We start from the raw sequence: 22,952 nt of genomic DNA, 5'->3' as shown, positions 1-22,952 counted from the left end.
CAACTCCTCTCTGGATCCTGTGAGGGTGATCAAGTGCCATGCCACTAACTGGGCTAAGGCTCCTCTGACCTGGGCCTCCAGCACTTGAATTCCAGATCTCACACAGGTTTAGTGGGAGCAGCCTGAGAAGAATCAGGCAAGGGAATGATGACTCCACAGCCCAGTCTAGGAAATGCATTGCCTCTGCAGGTATGGAGTGGGAAGAGGCTCGGCTCCATCTGTGTATGTTCTGATTAGCAACCTAGCTAAAATAAGGAGCCATGAGTTAATGTGGACTGCCCTTATGGGACTCTGCGTGACTAGTGAGGAGGTCACATGTTGACCTCAGCACTGAAAAGTTCTTATGACCAGACTGGAATTAATATGTGGAGTCATTGCTCACTTTTATGTTCACCTCTGAGAATAAGTCAGTGAAACTCTTTCCCATCCCCACTTAGATGAAGTGAGTCGGCAGGCCAGAGAATCTACCCCGTGCAGCCATCATCAACTTCCCCATGGCTGCTTTGAGTCCTTGGGGATCAGGCACCCCACAACTTTATGACTGGTTCCATAAACTTCTTTTCCACTTGTGTCTTGGAGCCCTTGTACCTGATGGATCATTAAGGACAAGGGTATAGAGTGTGGGTGCTAGGATGTAAGGTAGGAATTGTGGTCACTCTGTGCTTGGTTGTCCATTTCAAAGAAGAATTGGAGGCTTAGAGGATAAAGGACCTGCTATGGCTAGTCAGCCAGCAGAGGCTGGGAACAGAGTTTGGGGCCCAGAACCAGGTTCTAGGTTCAATCCAGTAGAAGCACATACAGGACTGGTAACAGTTAGTTTAGGGTAAAGCCAGGCAATTCAAGCATTGCTATCCAGTTCCCACATGCTACAGCCAAGGTGATGGCCAATCAGAGACAAGGAGGTGCTTGGCTGAACATCCCTGCCCAAAATGATTTCCCTGTACTCAAGACTATAGAAGACAGCTGTCTCTTGGGCCTCCATTCAATGGTTGCAATGGAAGGTCTTGTGATGCACACAACAGACCCAACCTCAGAGGGAAGGTCAGTTACGGGAGACTGAGCATGTACTGCTGAAAGGAGTAGAGACAGGCTGCTGTGGGACAATGGTCTTGCACACTGTAAAGAATTGTCACTTGTATTGGTTTAATAAAATGCTGATTGGCCAGTAGCCAGGCAGGAAGTATAGGCGGAGCAAACTAGAACAGGAGAATTCTGGGAAGAGGAAAGGCTCAGTCTGCCAAACACAGAGAAAGCAAGATGAGAACGCTTCACTGATAAAAGATTAGTCACGTGGCTAACACAGATAAGAATTATGGGTTAATTTAAGATGTAAGAGTTAATAAAAAGCCTGAGCTAACAGGCCAACCAGTTTAATTAATATAGACCTCTGTGTGTTTCTTTGGGACTGAATGGCTGCAGGACCAGGCAGGATAGAAACCTCTGTCAACAACAGGCAAAGGGAAAGACCTGGGGAGGCTACAGAGAGAGAGATGGCTGGAAAGGTGAGAAGAGTGGGAGGTGGCCAAGATTGAAGACCAGTGATAATATGATGGGCATGATGGAGCCACAGGTAACAGACTGAGCTGAGATCAAGGGGGCTCTGCTAGATTCAGGCTGATGCAGTGCACTTTGAGATGGACCAACATGACTTGACAGACTAGATGTAGACACATGAGAGACATGGACACAGCAGGACCCAGTACCTGGGGGAGGGGGTGGAAAGAGACCTATATATGGTCTATATGTCTATATACTGTCAACTTCCAAGATGGGGTTGGCTGGGACAGGACAGGGCCATAGGGTTGGGTCATTAGGACTTCTGCCCAGGTTAGAATGTACAGTCTACTTGATCTTCCTTTCCCCTTCTTTCCCTAGCTGAGTCTCTGGCAGTCACTGGTACAACGCAGATGGGAATGACATGCCTCATTCAGGTACCATCATATACATGGTCACTAATGGGAAAACCGAGGCCCATAGGGATGGGGCTAATCCCCAAGCACAACTAGGGACAGTTGAGTCATAGATTTAAGTTAGGCCCTTTGCCTAGTCAACCCTCTGGATGAGGCCATCAAAATCAGCCTGATTAATTATGTAGTAGTCAGTAAGCCTGAAAACTCCATTTCTGTCTACTCTGCACATTCACTTTCTGAGTGTTTAGGCTTTAAAACCAAACAAAGCACTAATTACACAATTAACAGTCAATTAAGTTATAGCCCATATAGGCAAACCCATTGTGGGACCATTTGACAACTCATGCAGCTATGATCTTTGGGTATGCACCCAACCCTCTGCCAGTTTCCTTTGTAGCCTGAGACTTCAGTATAGGAGGGAAATGAGGACAATGGCCACCCACACTGGCATCCTGTCTCCTGCCAAAGGTACAGCCTGTTCTGTCAGCCTGTTCAGGAGCCTTGACTCTCAGCTGGCATATCAGTGAGACATGGAGCAGTATCTGTGAGGGACAGCCTGGGGAAGAGGATTGGCCAAGTCAACCTAGAGAGAACCTGGTAACCTCTACCCTGCCTCAGTCCCATCCACAGACTAGGGATCCAGAACAAGTTGACTCCCTACCAGTCTGGCTCCTTCTACAACCAGGCTCAGCACTGTGAACCCCCTCCTCAGCTGTGAGATCTAGGCTCCAGCTCATTTAGCAAACGCTCATGGCTCTGGTGGTTGAGTACTAATGTCATCTGTCTCTCATTGAGACAATTCTATCATGAGGTCAGTCTGATGCCCTGAGCCCCCGAGATTTGTCTGCAGAGTGCTCTTCCTTACTCTGTAAGGGAGTTGGAGGCCCTAGAAAGGACACTTGCTCAGCACCTTACGTCATTCTGGAATGTTTTCACAGAGCTGAAAACCTGTGAATTTATGCTTAAAACTAACTTTATTCTGAGAAATGTTACTAGTTTTCTCAGATTGTGTTTACATAACAGCAAGAAAAAGCTAGACAAGTGTTCCCTATCTATTCTCTGTGGGGTCACCCTCTGGGAAAGCAAAGAATACTGTGTTAGAACTGTACCACAGACACTCCCTATCTGTCTGCTCCCTAGGGTCATATGTCTGGGACACACGCTAGTTCTGCCTTTCAGACTCAGCCTGGCATTCACCACACAAGGGATTCTGTATGATTTTGCTTGGAGCTTCCTTCCTGTTTTCCATTCATTTCTCAAGGGTACACACTTTCATTTTAATTGTGTTGTTGATTTTTAATTGCGTTGATGATCTTTGTGTTCCCAACATACAGTAAAGGGTATTGCACAAACTGTGACAATGTTGCTTAAGTTCTACCCCACGCTACCCACACCTGGACGCCCCTCCATTCCCCAGCTGTTGGCCCACTCTGGAGCTATCTAGGATGCTGGGTTCCCTTCCTGGCTCCTCCTTGCAGGGAACCTGGGTTTGGTTCACAGCCCTTACATTGTATGGCTCAAAGCCGCCTGTCACTCCAGCTCTAGGGGATCCAAAGCCCTCTTCTGCAGGCACCTAGAAGCAGATGGTACAAATAAACTCATACAAGCATACACACACACACACACTAAAAAAAAATTTAAAAAAAGCTGTGTTAAACTCTCTCTCTCTCTTCTTTTTAAGCCCTCTCAGGTTTTACATGGATCCAGTGTCCCACATTGGGCGCCACTCTATAGAAAGAGCAGTAGGCCGCTTCCCTAGCTTTACCGGTCACCAGCTAGCTTTACCCAAAATAATTACATGGAAACTGTATTCTTTTAAACACTGCCTGGCCCATTAGTTTCAGCCTCTTATCCGCTAACTCTCACCCATTTCTAATAACCTGTGTAGCACCACAAGGTGGTGGCTTACCAGGAAGGATCTTAACCTGCATCCATCTCGGAGAGGAGCGCCATGGCATGTGCCTCACTGCCTTCTTCCTCCCAGCATTCTGTTCTGTCTACTCCGCCTATCTAAGTTCTGCCCTATCAGGCCAAACAGTTTTCTTTATTAATTAACCAATGAAAGCAACAGATAGAATGAAGACCCACCTACATCACCCTTCTGCTTCTCCTCTCATTCACTACTCATAATGAGCCTCTCTACACGCGGTACTCAGAATGTTCTGAAAGTGCCCATGCCTAGCAGGTGTGGAAGCCGCCTAGCACCCGAGCTGACAGGAGCAGTATGATGGAGGCTGGAGGCTTATCTAGCCTGTGAGATGAGAGTTGCTAGGTCAGCCATGCATTTGTTGTCAGTAGGATTCTGGCACACAGGACATACTCACTGAACGCTTATTGGAGGAGGAAGAGGAGTAAAGAAATTAGTAATTCCTTTCTCATCTCTGTAGCTGGGTTCCTGGAAAAGACTGCAGGACAATGGAGACCACAGGGAAGGCTGTCTGGGGGATACCAGGGCTCCTGAAGGTGCTCCAGATACCAAGGTGGAGGGTCTAGGCAGGACACTCAGACAAGGAACGATATTTCTCTGTGTAACAGTCCTCACTGCCTGGCTGTCCTAGAACTCACTCAGTAGAGGCTGTCCTCAAACTCACAGAGATCTGCCCGTCTCTGCCTCCTGAGTGTTGACCACCACTGCCTGGCCAACGACAGGTCCTTTTCTAACACTGACAAGATACTTGGGAAACTTTGGGTCAAACTGGTCCACGGAGGGCCCTGGGTTGTGCATGTCTGAGGGATAGGAGGGAGACAAAGGTCTTGGACCCAGCCTACTCTTGTGAAGCCAGAGCCTTGCAGGCAGGTTCTGTAGCTTCTTTGAGCCTTGAGACCCCATCTGGAGAGCAGGGGTAATATGAGAAATCCAACTCCACCTTCCAGACTCGCTAGGCCTCCAGTATGCATCATCCCAGCCGGACATCTCAGCTCCTCTATGGCTACAACCTCCTCTGCTCCTGCTCCTAGACAATGTCTGCACTTGCTGGGCATGGGTACTTCTAGAACATTCTTAATACTGAGTGTAAGGAGGCCGACTGGTGTTTTTATATATAGAAACTGTTCTCATTTCTTTTTCACAAGAGGAGTCTCTCAGGCCTGCTATGCAGGAGACACATCACTCTCTGGGCTGTGAGCAAACCAAATTAAGAAAATCACTCTCTGACTAACTTTATGGCATTAACAAACATTTCATGGTGTATTGGGAAGGCAGTGTCTAGCGTTTTGGATGAAAGCTTTAAGGATGAGCAATAACTAGGGAAGTTGCTGAGGATAAATCTTAGCAAAATTCACCTACTTTAAATACAGTTTGCAGAGATCTCCTGAGTAAATTGGGAGCATGGGAACCATGGGTGAGGGTTGAAGGGGAGGCAGGGAGGGGAGCAGAGAAAAACATATAGCTCAATAAAAACAAACAAACAAACAAAAACCAAAAATACAGTTTGCAGACTGGGGTGTGTAGTTTAGTGGAGGAATGCAGCCTAGCAAGTACAAAGCCATGAATTCAATTCCTAGTATACAAAATTAATTAATTTTTTGAAAAGCGCAACCTGAAGCCAGGTGTTGTGGAATAGACTGTTTAAATATGTAAAGATGATGTGCTGCATTTGTTTGTGCTGCAGAATAATTGCTGAACTATGTAAAGATGTGTTGCATTTGTCTAAAAGGTGTGTTGCTATTTGACCTTGCCTGCTTAAGGCATCTGAAAATAAATAATAAAAAGCTGAATGGCCAATAGCTAGGCAGAGGAGGAACAGGTGAAGCTGGCAGGCAGAGAGAAGAGGGGAGCCACCCAGCCAGCAGGGGTCAGCAAGCAAGACAGGGAGGAAGCAGGAAAGCAGGATGGACATGAAGTAGATGAGGCCAAGGAGCCTCGGGGCAACACACAGATTAATAGAAATGAGCTAATTTAAGTTAAAAAATAAAAAAAAGTACTAACTAGAAACAAGCCTAAGCTTAAGGCCAAGCAGTTATAATTAATAACAAGTCTCTGTGTCATGATTTTGGTGCTGGCAGTCCATGAAATCCTGCTTCAGCCAGGTATAGTGGAGCATGCCTTTAATCACACCGCTGGGGAGGCAGGTGAATCTCTGTAAATTCAAGGCCAGTCTATATAAGTGGGTTCCAGGAAAGTGAGGGCTACATAGAGAGACCTTATCTCAAAACAAAACAAAGCAAGGTTGGAGATACATAGTGATGTCACTGAGCATGATGATACTGTCGGGTGAGAAGAGGACATGCTCAGGTAGGGGGCTCTCTCTCTCTCCCTCCCTCCCTCCCTCCCTCCCTCCCTCCCTCCCTCCCTCTCTCTCTCTCTCTCTCTCTCTCTCTCTCTCACACACACACACACACACACCCGTGCTACAAAGCCAGAGGTGCACACAAATGCAATGAGCACTAAGGATCCCCTGAGAAGCTAGAGAGGCACTAGAGTAATGTCTACAGATATTCAGGAATGCATAAACCACAGAATATAAAGAAAACAACAGGTACAGTACCCCACTATACGCAAAAGCCACCCACATCCACAGACACGCAACAGACAGACATACACACCTGCTGACAAGACTGGGCATTGTCTCTTGCTCTCTGCCTGGAGTTCGGTCTCACCTGAACCCATAGGACAAATGAGGTCTGTCCCTTGTGGAAACAGCTTGCAGGTGTCAGGACTCATATGGCACTCTGAAGCAGGAAATTCTACACAGGAGGACCCTAACATTCTGTCAGTTCAAATCAGTTCTAATACACCTGCCTGTCTGTGGAAGCCTAGGGTCTATGCGCAGGCGCCAGGCCCTCCTGGGTCTTTGGCTCAGAGAGAACCCTACAGCCAGTCATACTGCGGACTAGTTGGCTCCTTCCTGGCACCGTCTGTCACTCCTATGCAGCTGCCACAGGGGGCTAAGCTACAAGCATCTGGCAAGTTAGTTGTAGGCTTTTTAAGAAAACATTAGAAAATCAAAGTCTGGGGAGAATGATTGTATGATGGTTGTGGACTTAGAAGCACAAAAGGGGCCTGGTAGCTCAGAGTAGTGGTGGTCCAGACACTCCATGGGTCTCAAATCTGTCTATTTTACCATAGGTAGGCCAGAGATGACCTGTTATCTAACTTAGACTAGCTGTAGAACCTCTGCCTAATACTTTAGTGTAACAAAAAACCACAGCACCAGGAGTCTGCTCCAAGATGTAGTATTCTTCCTTCCCATGGGATGCTTCAGACCCCTGGAAATTTAGATGACAGAGATGGGCTTGGATGTATTCCTCTGCCCAAGTGCTGGCCCAGATATGAGTGTCTTGAGTCCAGTTCTGGCTCTTTCAGCCCCCAGCTTCTAGCACTGCCAGCAGCATCTGCTGTGGCCACTGGAGCCCTCTACGTAATAGGCTTGGGTCAGGGTTCTTAGCAGCTTACTCCTCAGTGTCCAACACAGCCCTGGGCACAGTGCCATTCTCAGAACATCAGGTACAGGGGAGGGCAACAGAGAAGGCAGGTCCGTCATACCTGGGGCATCTACAACCACTCTCAAAGGCTGCTGTTCTCAGTGATCAGACGTGAACAAGGCTGCCCAAGGGTACACCCTGCAAAGAAGGGTACAAGTCTCCCTGTCAAAGATCTCCTTAGGTGACCACCTGCAGGAATCACCTCTCCGCGATGTCCACAGACCCTAAGATCAAAGGCCCAAATAATAGACTTTTCCAGCCAAACCCAAGCTCAAAATGGAGCAAGGTATGATGAGCCCTGGCCTTCTACATCCTCAGGTACACAACGGAAGAGGTGGGGTTAGGGGAATGAGGAGTGCAGATGGAGTGAGAAGACACTAGGTCCCTCCTTCAGCCAAGGCAGGTATATCCACTGTGCTCTGGCCTCTGAAAGGGCCACTGAGCCTGAGCTGCTGACCCATTCCAATTCCTTCCTTGCTTTCTTTTCAGTACCCAGGAATTCTAGGGTAGATACCAGGGTCAGGGGAGCTGTCCCAGAAGGCCCTGCTGGGTTATTTGCATACCCCATAAAAAGCCACTGCAATTTAGAGAGTGAGCCAAGCAGGCCCTGACTGGCAGTAAATCAGGGATGAGACAGGTGGAGTCCCAGCCCTAGCCCTCCAAGGAGCCAAAACGGCAGTAAATCTACAGAAATGGCTTTTATGAAGCTCTGGGTTTTATGATGACGTTAATGTTTCTCCTGATACTCAAGGGAAAATGAAGTAAGTCACGGGGAGGTGCAAGAACCGCTCTGGTTGGTACCAGGCCACTCCACGTTCTTAGGTAGATGAGGGAACTGCCTGCACCTGAGGTCATGCCCCTAGTGGATTGGCAAGCTGGCATCAAGCCCCCCCTCCCCCACAACCAGTTGACCTGGATATGCCTGCCCACCCAGGGATTTATGCAGAGTTTATTGACTGTCGTCTTGCCCCAATGGGGCTCTCCATGGGCCAAGAGTCCACTGCTTGGGCACACATTCATCCCCACAATCTTTCCACACAGGGGTAGCTCTGGACTTCTCCGGGTCCAGTCTAAGCCCAAGCCCCTTCAGTACAAAGATGGAGCTGTGTGCTGGAGTACGGCTGCTCAAACCACAGGCTTCTTTGACACCAAAGACCCTTGGTCCCTAACCAGACCCAAGAGGCAGCAGCCTGTTCAACCTATTAGCAGCAGCCTGGCTCCCCATTTCCTGGCACCCTGCTGCTCACCTACACAAAAACCCACCTCAGGTTCCTGGCCAAAACCCTGGAGACCCTGTCTTATGTGTGTCCCAGAGCATCAAGCTTCCCATGAATCTCAGTTCAGGGGCATGTCCACCCTTTGCCTGCCCAGCAGCTGTTGAAGTCAGAACCAACAGGATTCTAAAGGGGAAGGGTCCAGGGTGGTGGGGCCCTCTAGGCTCTGGAGCTGCGTGGGACAGCTGCAGCTCAGGGCTGGCCCTGAGGCAAGGACAAAGACCGCAGGGGAGGAGGGGCTGGACTTACTGAGTAGCCTCTCCCGGAAACCGCCTGTGCAGAGCTCTGTGGGGAAAAAGTAGGAAGACAGTCAGTGACAGGCTAAGCCACAGCCAACTGCCCCCAGCAAACAGGCCCGCAGACCCTAGGGGCAGTAGGGCCTCGCTGGAAAGTGGAAAACAGGGCTGAGCATAGTTTTCTGCACCAGAGAGCTTCTGGAGCCTTCTTTCAAGCAGTGGTCTCCCCTCTGGGAGATGAGCCCTACCTAACAGAGGGGCCCCACAGAGATGCCCTTAGACTATCCACAGCTCCTTCAGGACTAGGATGCTAAAGCCATTCCCCAAAGTGCAGCAGGAAGACCCTTCTGGAGGAGGGTGATAGCATAGGTTGCTAGAAGGTTAGCCAACAACTATGGTGGAGGCTAGCATGAGAGCCTGGGGCACTCAGAAGCTTCCCTCTATCTGGCTTAAGAACACCAAAAGAGAGACAGCTGTATCTCAAGCTGCTAGGGATTCCATAGCCCAAAGATGGGTCATGAACCAGGATCAAGCACGTGTATGTGCACATGAAGCAGAAGCTGTGGCAGGTAGGGGTGCAAAGAGCTAGGCTACTGCAAAGTGCACAGTGGGGGCTGTGAGGCAGGTGGAAACTACATGGTGACTTGTGACAATGAGACAGGAAAATAGAGTGGACAGAGCGCACAAAGGAGAGTCAGCAAGGGAAATGGGAGCTAGTAGGTCAAACTGCAATCCTCCCTTCATTCAAAGCAATCCTCCACATCCTTTTCTTTGAACGACTAACAGGGCTAGGTCACTGCTTGGAGGGTGGAGCTCACCCAATCCTACCCCTGGTTGGATCCCACCTGCCAACCAAAGGCAGCTGATGGGGTGGGGGTGGGACATACTTGGTGAATTCTCAGCTTCATGTCAAGCTGTGTTCAGCATGCAGCTTCATTTACCCTGGGCTGCAATTAGAGTGCTAACTAGGGCAGCCCTGCGGCCCCAGACAATTACCAGCCTATTTTCCCGTCTTGCAGCAACAAGATCAGGAGCCTGGCAATTAAGCCTCCCTCTGCGACAGCAGGCTGCACCCCCAGTCCCCTATTTAAATGATAATGAGACACGACTCATTCAATTTAGTCCTTCAAAAAAATGTACTACCCTGAGGCCACTTCAGGAGCTGGGCAGGGTTGGTGTCAGTGGCCAGTCCGGAGCCACCAACCCAGTGGGTAATCCCTCTGCTTCTACCCCAGTTCTTGCAGTCCCTATGCTTCATTTTGGTTGGCCCAGTAGGCTGGCCCTGTGACAGGCTCCAGACCCCTTCCACCTGGCTTTGTGGCTGACTATCCCAGAGACCTGGTACCCAGGGGCCTTTCTCAGGGACACTGATATAGCCCCAATTTAGATCGTTGCATGTGCACCCCCACCCTGCATCACCAGCCCCAGGTACCTCAGACATGGCCTGACACCTACGGATTCAGACACATTTGTGGACTCATTTCTACCCAGGCATCACTGCAGGATGCTGGTGTAGCATCTGCTCTAGGACATAAGGGTGTCCACCTTAGGGTTCCAGGGCCAGATCTCAGGCTGCTACGCTGTGTACTATGAGATACTTGATATTCCAGATGGGCTCCTGCCAGCTCCTAACTGCTGTCCTTCATTTAAACCCCTCCTTCTGGTGAGGTCTCAATTTGTGAACAACTGCTTTAGAGAAGGCACACTGCTAACTGCTCATGTGTGGCCTCCGTGTGAACTGCCAGGCATGGTCAAAGCCATGAGACACCCGCAGGAGCACCAGGATGTCAGTGACGGGTACTCACATCGCTCAGCTGGTCCCGGGAGTTGCTATGCTGTGAGCTGGAAGCTTCAAGGACACTGTCATCGTCACTGTTCTGGTCACCCCCTCTGGCCATGGTGACCTTCATCTGGGGACAGGGAGAAAAAGTCTCAGGCAAACATGCACTCACCAATAAGACATCCTGACCAGGGTCACACCCTCCCCACAAAAGCCACTGAGACTAGGCTCATTCCAGGGCTGGACGTGCCAAATATGGCAGGAGGACATTTCCCCTTAACTGGAGGACATGGGTTTGTTGGGAGACAGCAGAAAGAACAAAGAGATGTAGGGCCGGGAACCCACCTGGCTGAGTACTTACAAATTTATCACCAGACAGAACAGGAAAAAAAAAAAGCACCAAGAAGCTACACCATCACTGGCTCTGTCCTTGATTCTTCCAATCATTGACTCTGAAGATACCCCAGGGGACTGAGAGGCTACAAACCAGGACTGCTCTCCCTACCTTTCCCTACTACATCAAGACATTACACCCATGCACCCACAGTGCCTCCTTTAGTAGGCACACTCACTCCTTATGTATGTGACCTTGAGCTACTTCTTAGCTCCTGGATGCCTCGGGTTTGCCATTTGCCAATTACAGGGCAAAGCTGTAGGCACACACAAACATCTCAGGGGCCAGCTGACACTGGTTATCCTTAGTGCTTAGCACATTCTGAGACTGCTGGCTGTTTGGAACAGCCCTTAGGACAACCCATTTCACTCTCAGCTCAGAAAAAGGAAACAGGCTGAGGCATGGTGACAGATGTCACAGGAGCGGCCGGTTCCGCAGCTGGGTTCACAGCACTCTGGGACTACTTGTGCGAAGGCCACCTTCTGGGCCAGACACAGACACGACTGTCTAGGCATGATGACCTCACACTTCTGCCCGGTATAGGTCTGCGATCTGTTTAATAAGATCATTCCCACATCTTACAATGGATGAGCGGGGTCTCCTCATGAACAAACTGGGCGCAGTGCTCATTCAGCCAGCACGATTGCATGCGACCATTTGTCCTGCTTCTATCTCTTTCGCCTCCCCTGGTCTCACATTCCAGAGCCACTGATAGAGTTTTTGGCTAAAGTCCTTAGAATCCAGCCAGTCATTTCACCAAAGCATGTGCCAGTCCTGGGACTAGTTTAGGGCCTGGAAGTGGCTAAGCTTCCAAATCTGCCAACCTCCCTCCAGCCCCAGACTTCCAGTAGTCCAAACCCCTTTCCTCCCCGCAGAGCTAACAGGGTACCAAGGCCGAGACACTAATTGGATGTTAGTTCATGACCAAATAGCTAAATGGGGGCCCTCTCACCCAGGAAAATGTGTAAGGCCCTAGCGAAGTGAAGGTCATATCTTTGGGGCAGAGTCTAGGTAGTGTGCAGATGAACTAGGCTAGCCTGAGGAGCTGCGGGTGATCGTAGTCACTGACTGAATTCCCCCGTTGGGACTTTCCATCACTGGAGCCATTGAGAATCTACTGGTATCTATGGCATCGGTTTGATTGTTTTGAGGGTACTCTCTCTTCTGACCTACAACAAGTGGACAAAGACTCACTGCCAACTCATGAGGGCTGAAGAACACACCTATGTAGTTGAACTATGAGTATGCAGAGCATGCTTTCTGCTTGACACATACATGCAGAACTCATCCCTTCTGAGTCAGACATTAGAGTGAGTGATGTACCCTATGATTCCATGATAGAACCCTGTAGGTGGGGTGGGCTGGTGTCTGTTATCCTGTCTTCAGGGTTGACAGCCCTATTCCCCACAGTGTTACAGAGCTGACTGAGACCTATACTGTGGAAACCACTACAACCACAGACACACAGACAGTTGCCACCTACTTCTAAAACCAGGTCATCCAAAACAGCCCAACCTGTTTGCCCTTTGATCTTTCCTGCTTCTTCCCCGCTTTGAGAGTCTATTAGCTATGCCAGAGGCTGTGAGATGCCATGCTTCCATCTCCATCTTTGTGTGAAAGGAGGAGGTAAACTGTTTGTTTGTTTGTTTGTAGACAGGGTTTCTTTTCTTTTCTTTTCTTTTCTTTTCTTTTCTTTTCTTTTCTTTTCTTTTTCTTTTGGTTTTTGAGACATGGTTTCTCTGTAGCTTTTGGAGCCTGTCCTGAAACTTGCTCTGTAGACCAGGCTGGCCTCGAGCTCACAGAGATCCTTTTGCCTCTGCCTCCCGAGTGCTGGGGAAAGGCGATGTGCCACTACCGCCCGGCGTGCGGAAGGATGAGATCAGTACACCTGGACCTCTGTATCTGCCTGGAGCCAGAAGATGACCTGCTTGCTCCAGAAGGGCAGATGAGAGTGCCTGTACTTACAAACACCTCTGGACTTTGTAGACCAGACACCAGCCTATCCACCTATCCTCTAGTTCACTCATCCACCCATCAACCCATCCAACTCTTCAGCTAATCAGTCAAACCAATTAACCAACTAACTAATAAACAGTTAAGCAACCAACAAGTCAGCATTCTCTGGGTGAGTTCTTATACACTGGGCTCTTCTGAACAATGGACCTGTAGACATATACCCTCCTCTCACGGAGCCTTCAAAAGCACACGACTTCCAGTAAATGTAAGGGGGAAAAATGGAAGAAAGACGGCCGCAGGGGAGGGAAACTGCAGAGAATGAGAGAGACTCACCAGAAAAGGCTGCTCATGCCACAAGACAGGCAGGCCCACTGCTTACGCTGGGCAGTGTTTCATTTGTTCTGTGACATAACCACTTTGATGGACAGAGTTAGGCTAGTTTGTATGCTCCAGTTTGGGAGGCTACAGACATGGAACAGAGGTCAAAGCTGGTCCAATCATTTAAAGTTTGCTCCTGCAGCAGTCTAGGTAACTATGGCCTGCATGTTCCTGCGCAACCTCAGCATCCCAGGAGGTCTACAGGGAGTGGCTAGAGCATGCTAGGAGGAAGCACAGGTACTGTACCTCCTCACCCAGCTCTCTTGTACAGTCACAGGCTGACACTTCTGAGCAGCTGTTCTCTTGGGCTTAGGTGTGGAGTCTATGCAACTGCACATGCGCCCCCGCTGGGTACAACCACAGTCTCTCTCTCTCTTCCTTATGCCCCTTGTGGGTTTCTGAGGTCATCTTTAGAAATCACAGTTCTTTCATCCAGCCTCCTATAGGAACTTAATGTATACATTATCTTGTATATGTATGTGTGAGTATGCAAGCCACAGTGCACATGCAGAAGTTAGAGGACAACTTGTGGGGATAACTTCTTTTCTTTCACCAAGGGGGTCCCAGGAGTTTGAACACAGGTTATCAGGCTTGGCAGCAAGTGCCTTTATCCACTGAGCTACCTCTGTAGCTGAGTGGATTTGATAGTTTATAATTTTTTTTTTTTTGATTTTTGAGACAGGGTTTCTCCATAGCTTTTTTGGTTATTGTCCTGAAACTAGCTCTTGTAGACCAGCTTGGCCTCGAACTCACAGAGATCCGCCTGCCTCTGCCTCCCGAGTGCTGGGATTAAAGGCGTGCGCCACCACCGCCTGGCAGTTTATAATTTTTTTAGGTTTATTTTGTGTATAGTATTTTGCCTACATATATGTCTGTGTACCATGTGCTAGAGTGCCCACAGAGACCAGAAGAGGTCATCGGATCTTCTGGAACTGGAATCACAGATGTTTGTGAACAACCATCTGAATGCTGGGAACTGAATCCAAGAGTCCTCTGGAAGAGCAGTCACTGCTCTTACCACTGAACCACCCTCTCTTGTGCCAGGCTTTAATTGTTCTTAACCATGTACTCGCCAGACAGCAACGTGAGCCCAAGGCATCTCTGGACAGCACCCGAAAGCTCACAGACTTGGGGATACTGGCAGCTCCAAGAAGCTAAACTGGCAGCCTTGGAGCCAGAACTTTCATGGGCCCTCAGTCTTGGTGGGATTCAGCCCTTGGCTCTGGGCTGTGTAGGTCTATGGGGAAGTTGCAAGAAGAAAGAAGGTTCCCAGCCAAGGGGGCAAGAGTTCCAGAAAGAGACATGAAGGGAGGTAGGGCAACGATTAGGGGTCCAGATATATAGAGCTCACAAGATCTCAGAGAAAGACCAATATTGTCCTACTGGGGTCCCAAAACTATAGTGCTGGTGAGTGTCCTCTCTGCAGTGAACCTTGCATGTCCCAAGCCCACAAAGTGGGTGGGGCAGACTGTGAGCCAAGCTGCTTCCCATCCAGCAGCCTCTGTCAGCACGTGCTAGTGAAACACTCCTTACTTTCTCAGGGCGTGGCCTGGGCGGGACACAGGATACAAAAACCACAACAAGCTGGCAGGAACTTGCACCCAGACCTGTTCAACACTATTTATGTGAACATGCTACCGACTGGGCAGAGAAACTGAGGCACAGTGCAGTGCATAGACTTCTGCAGGTACTACATGTGATAAATGGGAGCTCAAGTGGTACACTCCTTGGGTACCACAGCCTGCCAAATGCTGGAATACACATGGTCACTGGTACCCAAGCAGGGCTTCAGTTGACACTCTTTGGGCAGACAATATATGTATTAGTACATACATATTACACACCTCACCTGCTCCCCAAACATCTTCGTGTTCTAGAGCACTTCAAAGGGGCATCAAGGCCCACTGGACCCCAGGATCCCATTATTCAGGCTGAGCATACACACAAGGGCAGGATGGGGTCGGGCGGTGGTGGTGCATGCTTTTAATCCCAGCACTTGGAAGGCAGAGGCAGGCGGATCTTTCTGAGTTTGAGGCCAACCTGGTCTATAAGAGCTAGTTCCAGGACAGGCATCAAAGCTACAGAGAAATCCTGTCTCAAAAAAACAAAAACCAAACCAAACCAACCAACCAAACAAACAAAAACAATTAGCAGGACCAAAGCAAAGCCAGTGTTGTGTGGTAAGTCTGCTTTATGGGAGGGGGAGGCCTCCAGGAATGCCTGCCAGTTTCCACAGAGTAAATGCTCACACTGAGGTCCACCTGAAGCTACCAACAGTTTCACAGCTTGTGAATTTTCTGAACACTTAGCAATCAGCTTCTGCAAGCTGGTGTTCCTCAGAAACAGGGCAATCTAACTAGCGGGCTGGGAAAGGGTTCTGGTAGCCAAGACGTGGTGGCTCTAGCAATGAGGTGCCTCCTTCCCCTACTCAGCTGCAGGCTGCACATGGAAGTGACTGTTTCTAGGACTGGTGGCCAAGTACACTGCTCTCCCAGGCAGGAAACATGTGCTTTGTCCTGGTGCTCAGGGAACAGAGCAAGCCTGTCCAAGGGTTGGGCTCTGAACCACTTATCATTGAAGATGAAGGCCCCAGAGTGTCCTCTCTCACTTGCAGGAGTTAGAAAGTCTACCAAGACTCTGACCCAGAAAGAAGCACACATGGACACACATGCTACATGTACATGTCCCAGGTTATCTATGAAATGTATATGTACTACCCAGTGTACACACCTCACCTGCTCCTCAGACACCTTCATGTTCTAGAGCACTTCAAAGGGCACCAAGGCCCACTGGACCCCAGAACCCCATTTTTAGGCTGAGAAGACACAAAAGACAGTAGGAACAGCGACCCTGAGGAAGTGCAGGGCATGGATGGTGTGCATGAAAGTCTGATGAGTCACACACAAGCTGAGATATTCCCAGGGAGACATGCACAACACCTCAAACTGTTGCATGCCTAGACAAATGCTTAACTTAGGGCCCCTACAGTCCACCTAACCTCTGCACTTGCAAGATGGAGACAAGGATGGAGCAGTTCACTTCCTGGATTGAGGATGAGGAGCAAGGCTGCCTGGCTGCTTTCTGCTATATGCCCTGGGAAATCCTTGCAAGGGGCAGCAGCTCTCTCAGGCATCACAGACCCAGAAAAGGCCAGAGGTGAAAGAGTGGTTAGGTTCCATATACCCTAACGTGAAAAGTCAACCAACGTAAGACACACCATAGCACTGCCCTCCTAACATACAGTACGTCCTATATACACAAAATGTCCAAAGTACACACCGTGCATGTATGGTTCTTCCTGTATGCCGTAGGTACATTTTGAATACCTGGCACCCATGAGCATAGTATATCCCGTGTATACAGTGCATTCTATAGACAGAATATACCGTATGTGCATGGTGTGTCCTGTACACACAGTGCATTCCATGTATGCTGCTGGCCCTCCAGCAGCCACTCTATGCCTACTCTTCTTGGGGGGTTGACCCCTGCTCCCACATCCTCAGGTCACTGACCCCTGGTCCTGCTACAGACAATGGCCATTTGAAGAACTCTGAAGGTTCCCTAGATATAGCACATCTTAGAAGCTTGGCACTGGCCCAAGTTACCCAAGTAACTAATGCCCTCCTGCAGTGAGCTATGCCAAGAGTCCACAGTCACAGTGACCCTGATTCACTTCAGCAGAACAAGACCATGCTGAAAGAGACCAAGCTACAACTTTCTCTAATGGTCTCTACTCCCTGACCGATATAGCCCCTACTCATTTGTCAGTTCTGGGCGCTGGCTTCGCGTGTCTTCTGAGATCCTAGAACAAGTGCTGATACAGTAAAGAACCTCAGCACAACAATAAAACAGCTTTTCTGTTTTGTTGTCTCCAGGCCTGATGGTCTCCTACCCCTGACCACAACACTCACTGACCATTGTGGACTCCGCCCCATACTTCCTTCCACAGGTACCCAGCTGTGGCTTCAGACTGGGGCATTCCATATAATCCTCTCTTCAGAACTAAGCTTTCTCTCACCTGACCAGTAGGGGACCCAGCCCAGATCTTCCTCGCCAAGACACTCCATTTGCTCCTTCCCCCATCATACTTAACACTGAGATGTCATTGTTGTTTACTACTGTCCCGGTACAGGATGGGGAGAAGGCTCAGGCTTCGGGTTAAGGGCATCAAGCTTCTCTACATCCTTCTAGGATTCAGATAGCTAAGTCCTGTGGGGAGGTAGCACAACTTGGCAAGGGCATGAGGAGGGAGAAACAAGACAGAGACTAGCAGGATTTCAGGGACCCACAGTGCCCTTCAGGAGCATGCCTCCAATGATCCTACTAATCCTCCTAATTCCTCAATTCCTCCTACTAAGCCCCACTCTCTAGAGTTTCCACTGCGTCCCAACAGTGCCAGAAGCTGACACCTTTAGCATATGAGCCTTGCGGTGTGCCCTGATCCAAACCACAACATGGCCCTCTTCCATTTTCATAGAGATCTGCAGTGGAACTACCCCCACCAGCCTGCACTCTGGGTCCTGCATGTCGCTTCCTGACACCAACCGATGCTTCTCCATACAGCTGTCACACTCAGCCCCCGCTTGCTCTACTCTACTGCAGTGGTTCTCAACCTTCCTAATGCCGTGGCGACCCCCAACCATAAAGCTATTTTGTTGCACTTTAGAGTTGTAATTTTGCTACTGTTACAAACTGTAATGTAAATAATCTGACGTGTAAGATATCTGCTATGAGCACCCTAAGGGGGTTGTGAATCACAGGTTGAGAACCACTGCGCCTCTGTCTTCCAGACAGAACTGAATTTCATACAGAAAGTCTTGTTTCTTGCTGAATCCCAGGACCCGAATATAGTGGCTCATGCAAAAGAACCAGTTCCTGAGAGGGCACAAGAGCTGAGGGGGTAGGATTACCATGATTGCCCAACACAGCTAGTCTAAGGCTGTAGGGAACAAGGTCCTGGTTGCCCAGAACCACACCAGTCCTCAGGTCTTCTATCCCTGGAGGGGAGGGATCCAATTTATGTGGGGCTAAGATGGAATACTAGTGGCTTCAATAATCAAAGCCATTCAAATGTTCCCCTGCTTGTAGCCTGGCCACAGCAGTGTTACAGATGAGGACAAAGATGAGCATCCAGGGGTTGGGTCTCAAACCAGCTAAGTGGCACGAGAGGAGGAAATCACTGAATTTATAGTGAGAACAGTACCCACCGTGGAAACAGCAGGGCACATTCAAGTCCGCTAGAACCTTTTGATGGTTTTTGAAGATAGGGTTTCAAGCAGCCTAGAACTCCGTATGTAGGTGAAGTCCAGTCACTATACCCTGGTAACTTACTTTTGATCTCTCATTCCCACACCTCGAAGACTTATGTATTATTATGAACACACAGAGGCAGAGTCCCAGAAAGAGGATGCTACTTGACAAGGCTGCCAAGCTGGAAAGGGCATTGCAGAGGATATGACCAAAATACATTGAATACACACATACATGAAGTCAAAAATAAAAAATATTAAAAATTAACTCTCTAGCATGGCCATTGCTAGATCACAGCTGCCAAAATGAAGTTCAATCCCTTGTGACGTCTAACCAAAGCAAAAACTGCAAAGAGCATTGCAAGGCACCTTCTCACATTCGGAGGAAGCGCGGGTCTCCCCTCTTTCCAAAGAGCTGAGACTGAAATATAATGTTCAGTCTATGCCCACTTGGAAGGAGATGAAGTTCAGGTTGTCCAAGGACACTACAAAGGCCAGCAAATTGGCAAAGTGGTCCAAGGGTACAGAAAGAAACACGAATCTACGTTAGATGAGTGCAGCAGGAAAGGCTAATGACACGACTGTCCATGTGGGCATCCACCCCAGGACGGCGCTGTCAGTAGGTTAAAGCTGGGTAAAGATGGGGCTGGAGGGATGGCTCAGTGGTTAAGAGCATTGCCTGCTCTTCCAAAGGTCCTGAGTTCAATTCCCGGCAACCACATGGTGGCTCGCAACCATCTGTAATGAGGTCTGGTGCCCTCTTCTGGCCTGCAGACATACACACAAACTATTGTATACATAATAAATAAATAAATATTAAAAAAAAAAACTGGGTAAAGAGGGCAACTGTCCATGTGGGCATCCACCCCAGCACAGTGCTGTCACTAGGTTAAAGCTGGGTAAAGATGGCGAATAGATACTGGAAAGGAAAGTCTCGACAAGAAAGAAAGGAGAAGGGCAAATATGAGGAAGAAACAATTGAGAAGATGCAGGAGTGGAGGTGTCTTATAAACAACTTTCATTAAAGATGCTTAAGTTAGTCTCTCCTACCCACATAAACACGCACACGAGGTAGTGGTGGGGTATAACAGTATCATTCGGTCCTCAGGAGGGCAGCCATTTCCAGATCCCTGAGGAATAGGGAAGCCACAGCCTTGGAACCTGTTGAGAAAGTGGTCTGTCTGGCAAAGGTGAACTAAGGAAGGCATGAAGGGACTGCAGAGCCTCCTGCTGTCTCCCAACTGCTGAGGATCACAAATTTGTGCCACCATACCCAGCTTTCTATCAGCTTTTGTGACTACATGTTTTTGAGGAATTTGTCCGTCTCACCCAATCGTTGAATAAAATGTCCGTCTCACCCAATAGTTGGAATAAAATCTATTTCATGTCTATGACAGCTAAAAACTGGCAGCCTGTGTTGTTTTGTTTTTCCTTGGTTAATTTAGCAAGGGATTTCTCAGCTTTACATTTCCTAGTTTCTACTGGCCATTTGCACAATATAGAATTCCCTAGGAAGGGCCCTCAACTGAAGAACTGCCTTGACTGTGGACATTCCCAGCCTACTGTGGACATTCCCAGCCTACTGTGGACTATACCACCCCATAGGCAGATAGCCCTGGGCTGTATAAAAAAAGCTATCTGAGTATAAGAGAGCAAGCCAACAAGTATAAGACTCAAAGTTAACCTGTGAGCCTAACCCGCCCAGGGACCAGGTAACTTCCTGGAATATTGGGACTTAGAATATGGGAAATTGGGTAGCCATATGGGTTTGTCCTTAAATAGCCACTATAACATGGGTCTCCTTGCCCCTTGTGGGAATTCCAGAGAGTGGTTCTGACCAAGGTCCATCCTGGTCATTATTTAATTAAAGCTTGCCTTAAATTTGGCTCAAAATTGTGGAACTGGTTCTTCTCTTGCAAATCTCAAGATCAACTCAAGTAGCCTTCTCCTATGGTTCCTATCTCCAGGCTCTTGCCTCGAGTTCCTCTTCCGACTCCCCTCAGCGATGGACTGTCTAGAAAGTGCAAGCTATAAATTTACTAGGAAGCCTTTTCCCCATAGCTGCTATCACTTAGCATGTGAGACCCTAAAGTGAATTGCGCTAGTCCCTCCCACTCCCACCCCCGAAACAGGGTCTCTCCTGTATCCTCAGGCCCTTGTGCTAGATTTCTAACACTCAACGAGAACACACACACACAGACACACACACACACACACACACACACACACACATCCCAGTGATATTTTTAAAGACAAGATTTAGGCGGGGCGGTGAGGCAGGCGGATCTCTGGGAGTTCGAGGCCAGCCTGGTCTACAAGAGCTAGTTCCAGGACAGGCTCCAAAGCTACAGAGAAACCCTGTCTCGAAAAACCAAAACCAACCAACCAAACAAACAAACAAAAGAAACAAGGTTTAAGTATTTAGGCTGACCTCAAATTCATCATCCTTCCTCCGTCTCCCAAACGCTAGCATCACAAATGTGCAGTGTACACTACCAGCTCATCACTAATTCATTTCATACTTTTTACATGCTAAAACGATAACACTTTCAACAAATTTAAATGATATCTATTATTAATCTCAGCACTTGGGAGGCAGAGGCAGGTGGATCTCTAAATTCAAGGTAAGCCTTTTCTACAGAACCAGGACAGCCAGGCTTACACAGAGAAACCCTGTCTTAAAAAAACAAAAACAATCCATTATGATGGTTTATTTCAGTGTGGTTTCTAAGACATTTCAAATGCTGTGGCTCACGTTACTTCCACCAACAGTGCTGCTGAGTCCAGGAGCTATCCGTATCTGTTTCTCAAGAAACTGCTCAGGAGGCCCTGTACAACTATGAAACCTGTGGACGTTCCCGCATCTCTGCCAACTGTGGGGGATTGTCACCTGTCACTGCAGCTTCAAGCTAGGAAGGGGCCACACTATGCCACTAAGCCCATTTAGAAGGGTTGAAAGGTAGCCACAGAGATCCCAAGTCAGGTCATGCCACATGTCAGGCACAACACCTCATCTCACCACGATAAGCTGCTCCAAGGCCCTGAGACCTTGTTTTTCTATTTCTGGTCTGGCCTCACTTCTTTAGCTAGGGTATAAGTTGTTCCCTCTGCCATATGCCTTTCTTCTAAAACTGCTAGGGTGCAGCCCCTGAAGAGTTATCAGTTGGAGCTTTGACTACAAGAGGCTCCATGAGGCAAACGTCAGCAAGCTGGGACGAGTGTCTGGATGAAACTGGTGAGCAGGTTGGGAAGGCTGGTGACTTCATTGCATAGGCTGTGATGTTAACATGGAGAGCAGGATGGGATGTGTCATAAACACCCACCTTGCAGACATACCTTTGCAGTCATGCAAGGTGAGGCAAGAACGGGCACACACACACGCACACGCACACGCACACACACACACACGTGCAAATGCCTTGGACAGGTACTGGTGTTCAAGGTAGCCTGTGCTTGCATTTTTCCCTCCTAGGTTGCCCCAACTCACATTCTGACTCAGCCAAGGTAGAACCCAAGGATCATTCTAGTTCCAGACCCTACAACAGGGGCCACCCAGCTTCCCCGGGAATTTACTCAGATACTTCAACTCCTCACAGGCTTCACTTTCCTGTGAGAGATTCAGTGGGGGAGCTTACTAGCTTCTTCATGCTCTGTCCCCTTCCTGGTAGGTATTACTATACCTTGCCCATGGTAAAGCGGGCTACACTGAACCTGGTACAGAGTATGAGGCCCTAGCAGCAAATAAGTAGATGATGGCCACTCGAATGATGGCACTATCTCCAGATTCCATTTCCAGAGGCTCTTCTGGACTCCAGACCCACACCACTGCAACGCAGATGAGCCCACTACCCCATAGTCATCAGGACCCAAGCCTGCTTCCAGGGAAGCTCCAAACAACCTCAGGGTCTCCACCCACAGCTGTCTGTCCTGGCAGGCCCATACAGCCATATGGTCAGATAGGTCAGCAACACTAGAATTTGCCAAATCCAGAGGAACCTGGATCTCTAGTTGCTCAGAAACACCACAGGTCAGCTTTGTGAACTCGCCTTTTCTAAGTATATCACAAGAGCAGCTCCAAAACAGGTCCCAGAACATGGCCCATGTGACCCAGCCACCAGGGTCCTGGTAATGCTGCCCACCCAAGTCTGGCTGTGGTCTGTTTTTCAATTGTGTATGTGTGAGTACAGTGTCTATGTGTGGAGGTTTAAGAAGTTCAAAAGTCTGTTCTCTCCTGCCACCTTGTGGCATCTGAGGATTGGGACCTGTGCATAAGTACCTCTACCTGCTGAGCTGAGCTAAGTCTCTGACCCACTAGGTTCAAGTAGTCTTCCCTAGCAAGCAAGCGTCTACA

The 22,952-nt window shown here is 48.8% G+C and overlaps 1 protein-coding gene across 9 annotated transcripts in view; it reads right to left on the bottom strand.

The window, feature by feature from the left end:
• Fbrsl1 (fibrosin like 1) overlaps positions 1–22,952 on the bottom strand; it is an 82,732-nt gene that overhangs the window by 43,129 nt on the left and 16,651 nt on the right. For 7 of the 9 annotated variants that reach the window (XM_057763936.1, XM_057763942.1, XM_057763941.1 and 4 more), the window contains 2 exons: positions 10,650–10,754; positions 8,858–8,893 (listed from right to left, as the gene is read on the bottom strand). In XM_057763936.1, the coding sequence (XP_057619919.1) occupies positions 8,858–8,893; positions 10,650–10,754 (141 nt within the window). The remainder of the gene's footprint in view (positions 1–8,857; positions 8,894–10,649; positions 10,755–22,952) is intronic. The other 2 variants (XM_057763938.1, XM_057763939.1) reach the window with 1 other exon arrangement.

This window comes from Chionomys nivalis, chromosome 3, assembly GCF_950005125.1.
Source record: "Chionomys nivalis chromosome 3, mChiNiv1.1, whole genome shotgun sequence".
In the NCBI taxonomy this organism is placed as follows: Eukaryota; Metazoa; Chordata; class Mammalia; order Rodentia; family Cricetidae; genus Chionomys; species Chionomys nivalis.
This window is presented reverse-complemented; position numbering and strand designations above follow the sequence as displayed.